This window comes from Panulirus ornatus, chromosome 9 (assembly GCF_036320965.1).
Source record: "Panulirus ornatus isolate Po-2019 chromosome 9, ASM3632096v1, whole genome shotgun sequence".
Classification (NCBI taxonomy): domain Eukaryota; kingdom Metazoa; phylum Arthropoda; class Malacostraca; order Decapoda; family Palinuridae; genus Panulirus; species Panulirus ornatus.
The window spans coordinates 49,264,287-49,281,570 of NC_092232.1; the positions used below are offsets into that span (position 1 = coordinate 49,264,287).

At 39.0% G+C, this 17,284-nt stretch overlaps 1 protein-coding gene across 1 annotated transcript in view; it reads right to left on the bottom strand.

Annotated features, from left to right (window-relative positions):
• The window catches only part of LOC139750406 (DNA-dependent protein kinase catalytic subunit-like), a 254,167-nt gene that overhangs the window by 157,008 nt on the left and 79,875 nt on the right, over nt 1-17,284 (bottom strand). Inside the window, exons 18-21 of the mRNA XM_071665164.1 lie at nt 14,494-14,674; nt 10,467-10,678; nt 6,294-6,444; nt 1,726-1,901 (exon numbers count right to left, since the gene is read on the bottom strand). Coding sequence (XP_071521265.1) covers nt 1,726-1,901; nt 6,294-6,444; nt 10,467-10,678; nt 14,494-14,674 — 720 coding nt within the window. The remainder of the gene's footprint in view (nt 1-1,725; nt 1,902-6,293; nt 6,445-10,466; nt 10,679-14,493; nt 14,675-17,284) is intronic.

Genomic DNA, 17,284 nt, shown 5'->3' on the forward strand with positions numbered 1-17,284 from the left:
TTCCCAAACTTAGTCACCAACTGCAATTTTTATGGAATCTGCCATCGGCACTGTACCATCAACAAAGAGCAACTGACTTACTTCCCAGGCATCCTCACACACTGCAGACAGCACTTCCCAGGCATCCTCACACACTACAGACAGCAGTTTTGGTTTTGAAGCTGGAAGCCTGACTTTGGCCCCATGTCTGGAAACCAAAACTATCAAAAACTACATGCCCTATTAATCTAACACCTCATAATTCTATGGGGTGAATCAGTTGCACAAAGCCTCTAAATTCATTGATATACATCTCAACTATGTACTGATGCCTGTTCCTCCAATACTCCCATCAAGGAGGTGGCAAAAACAAAAAGGGTCACCTCTTATCCATGCCCTTACATGGCTCCCTCACATACACCAATCCATACATTCTTCCACCATTTCTCCCTTCAGCATTCTTCCTTTCTATTTTCCCATGTCACAGGTGGACTTTCTCTCACACCAACCCCTTCAATTGTACTATCATACACTCTCATTGTAAACTTACCACCTTGCATTCCTTCCCTGTGCCAAAATCATATAAAAGTATTACATTTCACCTACTCTACCACTCCACAATTTATTCCTTTTGCATTCCCTGCCATACCACATCTCTCATACACCCCTCTCATTTCATTCTTCATTCCATCTGTCACACCACATGCTCCTCTCAAATAGCTCCTTTCCACAGCTTGGATTCTTGACCTATCTGACTCATTCCATGTCCATGTTTCAGCTGCATAAGTCAGGGTTGAAGGGAATATGTGGTCCCTTAATCCTCTCTTCACTTCCATACTTATATCTCTACCCTTTACTATACTATTAAGGGACCCAAAGACTCTTCTAGTCTGTGCTACTCTCTCCCTTATCCCTCAAACAGTATTTTGCACTTCTTACTCATTTACTTTGCATACTGAATTATTTTGTCATGTGAGACCACTCTTCCGTCCCAATATCCCCACACATAAGCACCTGTACAGCATCTGATATGAAATAATTCCCCTGGTACCTCCATTTTAAATAACTCTGGCCTTACCAGACAGTAACAGCTCTGGCCCTACCACAGTCTATAACTTCACCAATCCATCTCTCATATGAATATCTACCTCTTCCTCTTGTACCTTCAACTATACTACTACATAGCCTCACCTGCCACACCTTCTACATAACTATTACATTCTATCAGTTTCATCCACAATCTTTAAATAATTCCTTCATACCTATACTTTATATATCATTCATTCCATCTACCCATCTAATTCTAACTATATGATGAAAGCTGTTCATTTCTACTCTTCTTATTTCTTACCTTTCCTGACAAATATAAACTTGGGTTTCACACCAATACATCAGATGTGGAACGAGTCCTCCATCATTCAAGTATTTTGCAAGTTCTACACTTAAATTCTTTACATTCATGACAGTTTCCAGTTCAACTCTAATTTTCCTACCCTGTAAGATTTAACTTTACTACAGTAAGGTCAAAATACAGCATGAGATAGGTATAAAAAAAATGGGAGTCTACGCTATGCTGAAATTGTTATACTGAACTATGTTATATTATGACCCTCCTGTATCATCCATAATTAACTTTGATACACTTAAACTGATACATCACCAACTGGTTCTTGGTGCAAACAAGAAATTTTCATGTTATATCAAATTCACTTGAATGCTACATAGGAGAAAACCATTAAAACTTACCTCAAAAAAAATATTCATGTCCTTTAACGTAACTTCTGTTTGACTACACAATGTTGGGTTGGAATGCTGCTTGATTCCAAGACCAGCTTCACCACCTCCTTCTACAATGTTCACAATCATTTGCAAGTTACATTTCCCGATGTGCTTCTCAATAAAACCAAAAATGGAATGAAAACCTGTAAAATACATCTTGTGAGGTATACCATCCAAAACCTTAATACTATGAAATTAACATACTGAATACTACAGTAGGTTTATAAAAATAACAGGATCAAGAATTTTTTAAAAATTCTCATATGTGTCATGCTCTAACAATATCAGCAAGCTGATGTATATTTAATCCTTAAAAATAATTGCTCTCCTAACTCAATTATAAGAAGAATTAGGAAGAATACCAGATGAGTGAATGATGCATGTAAAAGTGAACTGCATTAGTGTGGTATAAAGGGGCTGACATGGTGTCAACAGACTGAACCAAGACATATGAAGTAATCAGGGGCATCATGGAAAGGAATATGGGGCTCTGGTTTTGGTGCATTATACATGACAGTTAGAGAATGGTTGTGAGCAATGGAGGCTTTTCTTCCTCTGTTTCTGGTGCCAGCTTGTTACATGGGAAATGTCAAACAACTATGAAAAAAACACCATGCTGAAAGTAATGATGTACGTAGAGAAATATCCTGAGAGTATCAATGCACATATCAGAAGTATGTCCCTGCCCTGCCAGGTTTATACCTACACATGGTAGTCAGCCTGCAGTTCACTTGACAGTCCATTTTGTATTTACATCTTGCCCAAGAAATTCCTTCTATCTTTATAAAGCTCCTGCTGGACTCAGCCACTTCCATCAACTGGGAAGATATGTTAAAAAGTGGTAATGTTTCATGTACATCTATGTGCAGACAGTGCAGGGCAATTTTGTAGTAAGTACTTGGTGTCTTCAATGTCATAGTTGCATCTCAGGAACAAAGGGTCTTGGGATATGTTGAAATAATATTTGTTGTGCTATAGTGACGGATGATGTCCACTGCATATATGGGGTAGTGCAACTCATGTATGTATAGGGAGTTTGACTTCTGAAACATGTATGCCTGACAGGGTGGAGTTTCAGAATGAATTTGGTGTAAGTGTTTCGTCAGTGTTATATTTGTTGGAGGGGAGGGATCTATGAGTAAAGGTTGCTGAAGTGTGAGAGAAGAGTAAGCTGTATATTTCTACTTGGGGATGGTGGTTAGTTATGGAATGGTTTTGGTGGGAAAGGTTCAGAGCTGCTGTATAAAAATGAGTGTGAAGCATGTTGGGATGGGATTGCAATGGGAGCATCTTTGTTTCATGGTGTAGGAGCTGAGTGTTTGAAGATGTTAGCCAGTCAATGATTGCTCTGGGTGTACTTTTTGTGTAGTTTGCAGGTTTGTTATACTTACCTTTGAAAGAACAGAAGACCAGACTGGTGAGACATAGTTAAAAATAAAACAGATGAAGTGATTTGTCTTGGGATTCCTTTTGGGGAACATCTTTGTTTCACTGTGTAGGAGTTGAGTGTTTGAAGATATTGGGCTGTCAGTGAATGTTCTGAGTGTACTATTTTGTGTAGTTTGCAGTTTTGTTATAATTGCTTTTGAGAGAATGGAATACTAAGCTAGTGAGGAATAGTTAAAAATAGAGTAGATGAATTGTTTCGTCTAGGGATTCGTTTTTGAGAGCATCTTTGTTTCACTGTGTAGGAGTCAGTGACTGTTCTGAGTCAACTATTTTGTGTAGTTTGCAGGTTTGTCATATTTGCTTTTGAGAGAATGAAGTACTAGGCTATTGAGGCATAGTCAAAAATAGAGCAGATGAATTGTGTTGTCTAGGGATTCCTTTTCTCTTCCATATATGATGCCAGTTAATGCTCTGCAGACATTAAGTTTATGTATAGCTTTTGTGTTGATGTCACTGGTGTGGTGAAAAAATGTTATAGGTATATTGTATTTGATGCCTAGAATGGTTGGTGTTCTGTTCTGTTCTCCTATTTAGATTTGTCATGTGTTTTTGCTCTTGCCAATACTATTCATATTATCATACCATTTTGCTTCTTTGAAAAATGGAGGTATGTATTTTCTATGATCATATCTTGTCTTTCTTGATCTTGTTTTTCTGTGCCACCTTCAGTGATTTTGATATTTCTCCATCTGTTGTCTGGACTATGACTGTTCCTGTATTTCCTTCTTTGGTTTCCATTAGATGGTCTCGGTTTCCATCTATGTTCAACTCTTTCTGTACATCTATCTTCATATCTAATGGTAATCATAATTTCTTCCTTCCTGCATTTTCATTGTTTTCTGTACTGGCTCTTGGTAATGAGTGTTAAAGTTACATTTTTCCTTTTTCTAAGTATCCATAAAAAAACCTTGTCCCCCCCCAATATATTTTCAAAGGCAATACACAGCTAAGGTTTATTGTGGGTACAAACATGACACTCTCAGGGTAAAACTATCATTCTTCTGGTCTCTGGGACTAGTGTTTCTGATGGTAATTGCATCAGTAATCTGTCCTAGTGTATCTCAGGCTACCTTTGGGAAGGATGTTCTTTCTTTATACTCCTCTAGGCTGCCACCTCATTATAATTTTGTTACTGGGTACTTCATTTCTTCCACCTGTGCTCAATATGGTTGGCTCCAACCTCTCATGGTAGAAAGCCCAAATACTTGCCTGAAAGTAAGAAAAAGTGGGTACATGTGAGATTTCTAGGCACACTGGGAGCTCAGAACACACAATCAGGCAGCTGCTTGCCAGCACTTGTGGCCTCCTAAACAATGTCATTCCATCACCAAAACCTATCTCTAGTCACCCAAGGAAGATTCTACATCAGCAGTTTAACTTCCTAAGAAAACAAATATTCAAGCAACCCTACATTTCAGCCACTAAACTCAAGAAAAGCCATCCGAAACATTTACAAAACATCTGTCAAATAACCAGTCAACATCGCTTCCAAAAGGACTTTCACATCCCCTCTCACAAGCCAGCTGCCAAACCCATGCTTATGAAGGAAATGACATACAAATAACTCGCATTTGCAAAGAAGTGTAAGGACTGTGAGAACTTCCGATGAAAGTTCCTTCAACTACACACTTGAAGGAACTTTCATCAGAAGCTCACTCCAGCCCTTGTACCTCTCTGCAGCTGAGGCAGGGGCAGGTGAAGAGGCTAAAGGGAGCTAACCAGTATGAATCTCATTTCACAATTAAGTCAAAGAAACGTCCAGATAGTGCGATGATTTGAGGTTGCATAGAGGAGGATTGTATTTCTTGCCTAAAAACACTACAATGAATGGAAAGCAGTACATAGAGGTACCAGAGGATCATCTGCTTCCTTTTAATTAGGTTCACAGATGAGATCACTTCAATAAGCATAGTTCCCCATTCCATAAGGCCAGATAGGTAATGAATTGCTTATCGGAGAAAAATACTCTACAGCTGGAGTGGCATGGAAACTCCTCAAACCTTAGTCCAATTGAGAACTGCTGAAATGAAATGAAAGTTGGGGTTATTTCCTGTAAAACCTCATCAGTGCCTCTCCCCATGCAAGAGGTCAAGACCCTATGGACCTAAAACATGGACCAAGAATACCTCAGGAACCTAGCCCATTCCATGCCCAGATGCCAGCACACGGTAATCAAGGCCAAAGGAGATATGACAAAGTACTAAAATGTAAGTGTGACATCACCTTTGAAAATAAACGGAGGGCAGACAAGGTTTTCTGCAGACACTCTACACCCTTAACTATTCATACAATATATAATATCTCGGGCTTGGCTTTGTCTGTGCATGAGCCTACAGTCATTTCCCCAGGTGCAAACATGAAATTTATCATACAGCAGATTTTGAGGTTTGCATATTCATATGCTTTTTTATCATAACATCCTTTGGAATCAGAAGTCCCTAGAAGGAGTACTCTTCAACATATTTGAGGTAATTATACTCACATTCATGAAAGTGTTTGCACCTCTCTTAAACAATACCTGCATGTTTTGTTGCATTTCAATTCATTTATCTATACCTGTTTTCTTTACTTTCTATTTGTCTCCTCCTGTCACCATTTGACTTATTCTTGTGCTTATATTTCTCACAATTTTATCAATTTGATTTGTATTGCAGCTTTCCCATTCATTAAAATTTTCAAAATTTTCACAATAATTCTCAAATTGGTGCTAGAATAAAGTGAAGGAGATTTTCAGTGATTGAGGCCTGAACATGTAGGAGGTTGAAGGCATGCACAGGAAAGAGTGAAATGGAATGATGTGGTATACTGAGGTCAATGTGCTACCAATGAAACTTCTGGGGAAAACCATGGAAGGTCTGTGGGGCCTGGTTGTGGATCAGGAGCTGCGGTTTCAGTGCAATACATGATAGCTAGAAAATGAATGTGAGCAGATGTGGCTTTTCTTCATCTGTCAGCAATCAAGTAGGAAAGAAAAAATAATAATGATCTTACCTACTAATAAATCAAGTATCACTGCATATGGTTATAATCATACTAGTTATACTATAACTGTACTAACACTGACCATACAGAGAAAAGTAACCAACCTTGTGTGTGCGGTGTAAGAGAAACCATTAACTCCATACAAGCATGTCTAACAAGGGCCTTTGGTCTACCACACTGCTTCAGAAGCCAGATTAACATGTCATCTAGTGTCCCATCACCAAGTTCAGAAGGAATCCGACGGCGAGTTGATTTCTAGGAGAATAATAAACACAATAAAATGTTTAGCTTTGATAACAATAATGATGAGCAATAAATTAAATGATCTTCAATGAGAATGCATATAAAAGAACTAAGAAACTTGCAGCAATACAAAAAAATGTGATTTTGAGAGAATGAAAAACCTTTTCTCTCTGATGCAGTAATGCAAGCATGAGACAGAGGGACCTCTTGATTTATGCATACTTGATTTATGCCTCTTTCAGAATAATGTGTGCTGTACATTTACATCTCATCTCAATTCATACTGGCTTGAGTTTGGAAATTCAATTATCACTGGGCGGCAGAGGAATGGTGTGGCACTGCCAGCACCGTGCGAGAAGCATGCTCTCACTGCACTTAACCAAGATGACCCAAACCCAGAATGGAGTAACTCCACCACTCACCTCCATCCTCTCTATCAGCACCAGCAAGCAATTCAGGAAGAGCAATAAACTTAAGTGTTGGAATTGTTTGTTATTTCCTGTCTTTATCATCACAATTCATGTACATTACACATACAGATGCTCCTCGACTTATGATGGGGGTTACATTCTGATAAACCCATCATAAATTGAAAATATTGCAAGTCAAAAATACAATTAATACTATACATCTAACCTACCAAACATCATAGCTTAGCCTAGCCTACCTTAAACATTCTCAGAACACTTACATTACCCTATAGTTAGGCAAAATTATCTAACACAATGCCTATTTTATAATAAGTGTTGAATATTTCAAGTAATTCATTGAATACTGTACTTAAAAAAAAAGACACTGATTGAAAGCACACCAGGCCTGAAGAATATTTGAAGCACATAACACTAAAATCATTTGCTAGAGGATGAGGATGCTACATTGACAGGGTCATTAATTTCTCTCTTCTGATGAGGCTCAAGAGTAACTGGTAGAAGGCACTGGGGCATCAACACTTGTTGATGGTTTACATTTCTTCAGCAAGATATCAAGTGTTGACTGTACAGTTTGTTCTTTTCATTATATATTTCTCTATAACAAACAAGAGCATCCTGTATCTGCCTGTCAGTTCTTGCAAATCTCTCATAACTGATGTCCATTTCATCTAACATCCATATGCCTCTGTTGATAGTGACAAATGCCTCTGCTAGTTTCTTTACCATAAACTCTCTAGGTGCCTCAGGTATAACTTCTTGATGGGCAATTATTTTCAATTTCACCTCAAGAGTACCTGCCTTCCTCTTCTCACCAGAGGCAGGAGAAACAGATGGGCATTTTGTACACTTGATGGGATGCAAAAAACACAAAACACAAAAAATGCTGGCAACATGGTACACTGTAGAGTAATGGCTGTTTACACTCATGATTGCATAGCTGACTAGAAGCAGCGGCTCGCTGCCACTGCACAGCATCATGAGAGAGAGTATCATACCACATATTGCCAGCCCGGAAAAAGATCAAAATTTGAAGTATATGGTTTCTACTGAATGCACATCACTATTGCACCATTGTAAAGTCAAAATATCATAAGTCAAACCATCATACGTCAGGGTAATCTGTACTACATTAATCTATAATTCCAGATACATGTATACTGTTGTTTTTCACTGGTACAATACTCAATAATATCTTATCATTAGCAAACATTACAATAGCTTTCAACTCTATGGACAGGAAATCATTTAGCAACCTGTTCGTATCCAATATAAACCCAAAACTGGAATTTGCCTCTCAAGCTTGATCACTGCATCTAAAGAAACACAAAGAGCTAACAGAGAAGGTCCATAGGAGGGTGACAAAGGTACCAGAATTAAGGAAGCTTTACAGGAAAAGACTACAAGCTTTAAATTTACCCATCTTGCAAGACGGAAGAGCAAGGAGTTATCTGATCACATCATTTAAGTTTTTAAACAGATCAATGACAAAGACAGCAAACATATCTTCAAGGGACAAAGGGATAGAACTGCTAGAGGTCATAACATGATTGTAAGCAAAGCAACTTGTAAAAAATGCAAAGAAGTACTTTTCTTTCTAAGAGTGGTGGATGAATAGCATTAAATGATTGAGGTCATGATTAATACAAACAGCATACATAACACTAGAGAAGTTGTATGATTGTATAATATAACCAAGGGGAGGAGTCCTGTGAGTATAAAACTCCTTCCTCAAAATGAAAAGGCATTGATAGTCTGTGGATTGTCAAGTGAAGCTAAACAAAGAACAGCTTCTTGTGGATCATAAGAAGGTAAATAAGAGTACTGCTTCCTTTGGATCTTTAGAACATAAATAGAGCAGTGATTCCTGTGGATCGTCAGGAGGAGGAAAATAGAATGGTGCTTCCTGTGGATTGTCAGGAGAAGGTAAACAGATCAGGGCTTCCTGTGGATTGTCAAAAGGTACATACAGCAGAGCATCCTGTGGATCAACAGGAAAAACTAAATAGAGCAGTGCTTCCTGTGCATCGCTATGAGAAGGAAGAGAGAGCAGTGTTTCCTGTGGATCATCTAGAGAAGTAAATAGAGCAGTGCTTCTTGTGGATTATCAGGATAAAGTAAATACAGCAGTGCTTCCTGTGGATCATCAGGAGAAGGTAAATATAGCAATGCGACCTGTGGATTGTCTGAGGATATATACAGTTGTGCTTCCTGTGGAATATCAGAAGGCAAATAGATTGTCAGAAGGTAAATAGAGTTGTTATTCCTGTGGATCATCAGGAGAAGGTATATAGAGCAATGCTTTCTGTGGATCATCAGGAGAAGGAAAATAAAGCATTGCTTCCTGCGAATCATCACGAGAAGGTAAATACAGCTGTGCTTCCTGTGGATTGTCAGGAAAAGGTAAATAGAGCAATGCTTCCTGTGGATCATCATAAGGTGAATAGAAGTGCTTCCTGTGGATCATCAGGAGGTAAATAGAGTGGTGCTTCCTGTGGATTGTCAGAAGGAAAATAAAGCAATGCTTCTTGTGGATCATCAGGAAAGGGTGCATGGAGCAATGGTTTCTGTGGATCATCAGGAGAAAGTAATCAGAGCAATGCTTCCTGTGGATCATCAGGAGAAAGTAAACTGAGCAATTCTCTCTATGGATCAACAGGAAAAGGTAGAGAAATGCTTCCTGTGGATCATCAGAAGATGAACAAAACAATGCTCCCTGTAGATAACCAAGAGAAGGTAGAGAAATGCTTCCTGTGGATCATCAGAAGGTGAATAGAACAATGCTTCCTGCAGATCACCAAGAGAAGGTAGAGAAATGCTTACTTTGAATCATCAGGAGAAGGTAGAGAAATGCTTCCTTTGAATCATCAGGAGAAGGTAGAGAAATGCTTCCTGTGGATCATCAGGAGAAGGTAGAGAAATGCTTCCTGTGGATCATCAGGAGAAGGTAGAGAAATGCTTCCTGTGGATCATCAGAAGGTAGAGAAATGCTTCCTTTGAATCATCAGGAGAAGGTAGAGAAATGCTTCCAGTGAATCATCAGGAGAAGGTAGAGAAATGCTTCCAGTGGATCATCAGGAGAAGGTAGAGAAACACTTCCAGTGGACCATCAGAAGATAGACAAATGCTTCCTGTGGATCATCGGAAGGTAAATAGAGCAGTGCTTCCCATGGATCATCAGGAGAAGGTAAACAGAGCAACACTTCCTGTGGATCATCAGAAGATGGTAAATAGAGCAGTACTTCCAGTAAATTATCAGAAGGGAAATAGAACAGTGCTTCCTGTGGACCATCAGGAGAAGGTAAACACAGCAGCACTTCTTGTGGATCATCAAAATGTAAATAGAGCAATGCTTCCAGTGGATCATCAGGAGAAGATAAATGGAGCCATGCCTCCACTTGATCATCAGAAGGTAAGTAGAGCAGTGTTTTCTGTGGATCATCAGAAGGTAAATACAGCAGTGCTTCCTCACCAGGTGTATGATGGCAGGATGGAATCCTCACCTGATATTCCTGTGGAATAGCTCATACTTACAGGGAATAAAGCACAAAAGAAAACATTTCAATGATATAATTACAGTACTTATCAAAGATAAACATACTGTACCTTCCAGAAGACCTCTTTCTTAACACTTATGATTTTCTCCACATGGCTTATAGCAGCTTTTGTTTGTTCATGTGTCCCAAAAGCTGGATCATCTGTCTGTGCTAGGTCTAGGGCAGATATTAGATGGATCAAGAGCTCCAAACACCATATGTCCACAGCTTGGGCATCTTCTCGCACTTCACGGTAAATACTATTCCATGCTAGAGAGCCACCTGTAAGGAAATCTTGCATAAACTTTGTGCTCCAAAATAAGAGTATGCATAAACTACACTTTCAATCTATCATTATGAAATTCTTTCCTATTTCATTGACAGGATTGCGTGCATACAGCATGCATACATAATTTTTATCGGAATTAATTTTGCAGAATTGAGATGTTCCTGAACTCTGCCTGCTTGTGGTTACACCATATGTGAAAAGTCACCTTTAGCAAGGCTGTAACTTCATCAGTAGTTGAAATTAATTGCAGTCTCATCAGGGAATTTCTCACTCCTTAGGAGTCCATCTTTTCTGTCCTTTTGATCATAATATAGCCTCAAACTGCATGATCCCTATAAAAGGAATCCTGGGATATATATAATAATATGAAATCCCCAGCTCTGCAGGCTGGCAAAAGGCAAGGACCAACAATTCTCTTGGGTAGACTTGCAACCCTGCTACATGATTACTCTTAACAACTCCAAGTGAACTAATAATGAGCATATAATCTATTTTCCCATTAACTTAGTATTTCAAAAGTAATTCTCAAGTAACTTTAGCTAAGTAAAAGAAAAACCTTCCAAGGCCTCATCAAGGCAAGGAAAATTATCTCATGGACCTTCAGTGTAACATTTAACAGTTAAGCTGGGTATAATTTTTTCATATAACGATTTTCCCAACCCTATGGGACAGCAATTCAAACTAGCATATCACATGATTCCTGAATAAACCAAAAATATACCAAAAGACATATGTGCCACATGCATCAAATGTAAGATTCATGAGCTCATCAAGCCCTGCCAAAGTATGCAGTTTCTGAAGTATGGAAAACATTTCCTCTGTGATGTGGTGTCCTTTGAACATTAGAGATACTGGGGTCAAGACCTGCTGTATGTTTGGTGAGGAACACTGGCTTTCCCAACCTTTCATTATCCTCACAACTATATAGCAGCTGTCTGTTCTTTCAAGGCCCATCCTTGGCCAGACACAGATTGCCACAGAGATGATGCCATTTACCCACTGCCTCTTGGCCGCTGAAGCTCACTATTTCTAAGATGTAAGCAATAATGCAAAGGTAGTCACAGAACAGAGAAAGGATCTTTGATAAAAAGGAGTGAAGAAAGGGTGGGGCAGAGAGACCACAAAAAATGCTAATGGAGCATTGTCTAAAAGAGAAAAGATTATTTAGATTTCAAAACCTACATTTCCTTTCACAGTAGTTTGTCTTGCAAGCACACGAGCTTACCCATACAAATGAGAGAGGTCTGGAGAAAAACTTGCCATTAAGAAGACTAAGCCCAAAGGCAGAATAGGTATCTTCAACAGTGAATCAGGGACACATTCTCTCCTGAAGCAGGAGTTCCCAGATTCTCCAGAGGTAGATGAGGAACAGGTAGATCCACCCTCAAAGGACAGAAAAACTTCACCTACTCCAGCTTCTTTCCATTCAAATGCACACTCCAACCATCCTGTGTCTCTACCCTCCTGAACTTCATAACCTTACAATCATATTCTCATCAATTCTCAACATTCTCATTTCATTCACTCCCAACTACTACACCAGCTTCTGCAGTTTCTCACTCAAATCTGCTACCATGTCATGTCAATAGCAAACAAATACTGAACAGCTTCAAGACCCCTCCCCTACCAACAAGAGACTGCACCCCAACCCCTATTTCTGAGATCCTTGCATTTAACTTTATCACTATCCTATCCACTTATATATCAAACAACCAACTTCACCTGGAAACACTCATCCTCCTCTCTTTCCTCTCACTCTCTAGACAGAAAATCCTTAGTTTCTAGCAGCTTTCCTTTCAAGCTATATATTCATAACATCTCCTTCACAGCATCTCTATCAATCCTATCATTTGCTTTCTCCAGATCTATGGATATCATAAACAAATTCTTCTCTTTCTCTAAGGCTGTATCACACACCTTCAAAGCAAACACCTGACCAACACATTGTTTCTCCCTATTCTGATTCTCTGTACATGCCAATCACCACACTCATATACATTTCACTAGGGATACTCAACAAACTTATACCTGAGCAATTCAAACATCTTTGGCTCCCTTTCCTTTATACAATGGCACTATAGGCATTCCATCAATCCTGCGAAACCTCACGTTGAGCCATGCATACACTGAACAACCTAACTAACCAGTCAACACTGTCATCCCCTTTCTTGGGAAATTTAATTGCAATTGTATCCACTCCAGCTCCTTTATCAAAATTTGTTTTATGTTTTATGCAAGGCATTCACTAACTCTTTTCATTACACAAAAAAACTTGCCATGACGCTCATGCTACACATAAATTTATGTCTAAAAAACCCAACATCTGCCATCCAATCATCAAACACATTCAACAGGCCTCCAAAATACCTACTCCAACTCCTCTTCTTTACCTGTTACCACTTCCCCATCTGCTACCTGCATCAATGCTCCAATTTGATTTCTCATTCTCCTCACACTTATCACATCCCTTCAAGACATTTTCTTATCCTCCCTCTTTTTCAGTTCCTTCACTTTTCTTTTGACTGCCTTCCACTCCTTTTTGTACATCCCCGAACCATTTACATTACTTATCTGCAGGATATACCCATTTAACTCTCTTTCCAATGTCACTAACACCTTCTTCATCCCACCCTTCAATACCCTTTAAGACATACAAACATTTCACCTTCTGCAAGCCACATAATTCTCACATATGTAAACACTGCTTCCTTGAATAATTTCCATTCCTCATCCATTTCCCTAGTTATGTTTAACTTAATCTTTTGCTATTCTTCTTACACAAGCATCTCTTCCCACTAATAACTTTTCCTCTTTTCTTTAAGCCTCAATAAAATTTCATCCACATTTCCATCAGGAAGTGATCACACATCTTCCACCTACTTCTCCCAACATTTACATCCAAAAGTCTCTCCTTGGCATGCCTGTCAATCAATACATAATCCAATAATGTTCACTCAGTACCTTGTCATATCTAATAATAATAAAAAGCAATTTCTCCCTCCGTTATCTCTATGAATAATTCATTCCCTTCTGTTCAATTTCAGAGCTCCACAATGAAACCCTATAAAAACATACACATGTTGAGCATAACCAAACCTGCACTTTTTCACTGTAACCCCCCATATCAATATCACAGTGTGTGCTTCCCAAAAAAGTTGTTTTATAGATGCCATTATCATTTTACTTGTGGGGACCTATTTCATTATCCATAATGGTTTTATTCACTATAAAACAATGTTTATGCAATCTCTCTGTTCTACATGAAAAATTTTGGCCACTGTTCTCGTGAGCTGTGAACAAATGTTTCTTCATATAAGGCTTGGACCTGAGGCATGCATCTGGCTGCTGCTTCTCAAAGTTTGTGTGGAAACTGGCCACTTGAAAATCTTTTAACATACCTTCTCTCGAACAGCAAAACCTTGGAGTTACCTTCCTCATTTTGTCTTTCCCTCTCCTTGTACCCTTTCTACCCGTAGGAGCAAGGTTATGAACACCTGCAGAGCCCTGATCAATTTCTATACATTTTTCCTCTTAATCAAGTCCCTTCATCCAATATGGTCTTTGACTGCAGGATGATTTACCTGAGCTATGTCAATCACTATAATAAAAAGGCTGTTTTAATCCTACTGTCTTGCTGGATAGCTCTCCATTTTGGATCATACCCTATCAATTTTGCTCTTCCCATGGGTATCTCTACTCTTGTCCAGGGCAAGGCATTTATAGGCAAGAACTGTCATTCTACATACAGTGCAAAATGAAAAATGCAATTGCTTTTGAGTCGCGTAATCAAACTTAAAATAATACTTACCTAGACGTTTAAAGGCACTTGGATGCTTGCATAATGAAAAGATCCTCTTGAAAATTGACTTTAAGTTCAAGGAGGCTTGGTCTTTCTTTTTATTCTGCTTAAAAGACCACTTGACAAACTCTGCTAGGCATTGGGCACACACATCCCTCAGAGCTGGATTGTTAACAGTCACAATTCCTTCCTGAATTTGATTAGATCATACAATATTTTCAGTGGCAATGTTTTTAGAGAGGTGATAGTGGAATGTACATGTTAAAAGGAGTTGAATTACAAAGAGGCGGTCATTCACAGTTTGCAGTGTATAAGTAAAAAGTGTCAGTCACCACTGGTTTCAAGTAATGGTTAAGTTTAGATGGTTGCACACAAAGAAACTGTAGATAATATGATTAGAAGTAACTGCTATGCCTGGGAAAGAATGGCAGGAATATACCTAACTTTTAAGTATAGATGATAGAACAGGTAAGACCTTTTAAATGTTTGAGTACCAATTAACTAACCTACAGTGGCACTCACCACTTGTTTTGTGTTAAAAAATGCTGTTCCTCTTGACTGCATCTCCTGTTCTAACCACTTATCTTGCTTGTTTCATATTGCTATCATGTTTTGGCAACTACTCCTTTGGCAAAGTTTTCACTTCAAGGATCATCTGGTACTGTCTTCAACCAATAGTCTATATATACATATATATTTCTAATGATTCTGTGGTTACACCATGTACACTATCCCCTTCTATCTAACTGTCAATATGTCTGACACCTGTTCCCTTTGGGAACTTCCTTGAAGGGGTTGCCAAGGCAAAAGTCTCCATAAATGGTGAGCTCTAGTGCCACTTCTTAGCCTTTTGTGCCTCACCCTTAGTGGGCCACTGGCAAAGAGCAACTCTAGCAAGTCTTCATAACTAGTGTACTCCAGAGCTGCTTCTTTGCCTTTTGTGCTTCACCTTTAGTGAGCTACTGGCAGAGAGCAACTCCAGGGCAGTGTCTTCAGGGGCTCCCTCCTAATGTTCCCAACAACTACTATTACTTAATGTGTCCACCTTACATTCCAGCCTACTACTTCAACCTAATGTTTCTACCTAATACTCCTGTCTAATGTTCCTACATACTACTTCTATCTATTGCTCCTACCAGTTTACCAAGAGGCAAGGCTAGAGCACAGCATTCACTACATAAAAATTTAGAGTTAAGGGAATGTGTTGTGTGAGTTAAGTGATTGTCAAATGTTATGTGTGATAAGGAGAGACTGTATGTTTGTGGACAAAATGTCAGTAGTACACATGTGGGAAAAGCAGAAAGAAAAGACAGTTATATGTGTCAAAGGAGTGCAACTTGACAACTACTGAAGTGCTGGCTCACTAAACAGCCATCACTGACCCTCCTGATACCTAAGAGGGTAGTACCAGTAATATACCTCCTTGGCATATTGCAGCCTACCAACTGCAACCTTCATTTCTTTATTCATAATTAACCTAAGACGAATTTCTGAGAAAAAGTTGTGGTGTTACCCCACTCCTTTCTAAAGCTCCTGCAGCCCACGACTGCACTACTTCCAGTAGCAGGGAAATGTCAACTCCTCTAGATTGAGAAGTTTTTTGATGAGTCTGTAATCCCAATGATACAGCCTCACCAAAGGTGACTATTAACCTGTGGTGTAACCTAGAGCAGGTTAAGTCCGGTAACACTACCTTCAAGTATATGGATAAGGAAACATTTAGCAAGCTATTCATATCCTACATAAAGCCAAAACTAGAATATGCATCTCAGGTTTGGTCAGTCTTCCTAAAGAGGCATAATGAGCTAACAGAGAAGGTCCAAAGGGTAAGAAAAACGGTACAACACCAGAATTAAGAGAACTGAGGAGGGCAACATAGATGGTGCAGTGCCAACAAATAAACCAAAGGACTTAACATAAAATTAACTGATAAAGAAACTAAATAAAAACAATGCAAAGAAATACTTTTACAGTACAAGATTGGTGGATGAATGAAACAGAATGACTGAGGACAGAGTTAATGCAGAGAGCATACATATTCTTAAGTGGTTTTATGAAAGAAAATAATGTTCAAGAGACGGAGCCCAATGAGTGTAAAGTTCCCTCCCAATACAGTACAACTTCTCTCTGCATTCAGTACAGTTTCCCTCAGTATTCCCTCATGGGAGAATCTTCAGGCAATATCTAGAAACATTCCTTACTGCAGTCTTTTCTTCCTTGTTAACCAATGTCCTGGTTGGCATTCATTTTCAAAATAAGCAAGTCTCATCTACAACAAACACTTACATAATTCCCTTTACATACTGTGATGAGGGTGAGCATTTAATCACTCACATTTTTTCTACAAGCTTACCTCCAGTGGGTGGTATATGAAAGGAAACATCTATTCTAGTAGTGGTTGGGATATGAATCAAAGAGTACTGTGAGGCATGGGGTACAGAGAGATATGTAGGGAGGAGGGTAGATGAGTTGGAAATGAAATGTTTGAGGACAATATGTGGTAGGAGGTGGTTTGATCGAGTAACATAAGGGTATGAGAGATGTGTGGTAATAAAAAGAGTGTGGTTGAGAGAGCAGAAGAGGGTGTGTTGAAATGGTTTAGCCACATGGAGAGTAAGAGAGAGGAAAGATTGACAAAGAGGATATATGTGTCAGAGGTGGAGAGATGAAGGAGAAGCAGGAAACCAAACTGGAGGTGGAAGGATGGAGTGAAAAAGATTTTGAGCGATTGGGGCTTGGACATATAGAAGGGTGAAAGGCATGCAAGGAATAGAGTGAAATGGAAAAATGTGATATAGCA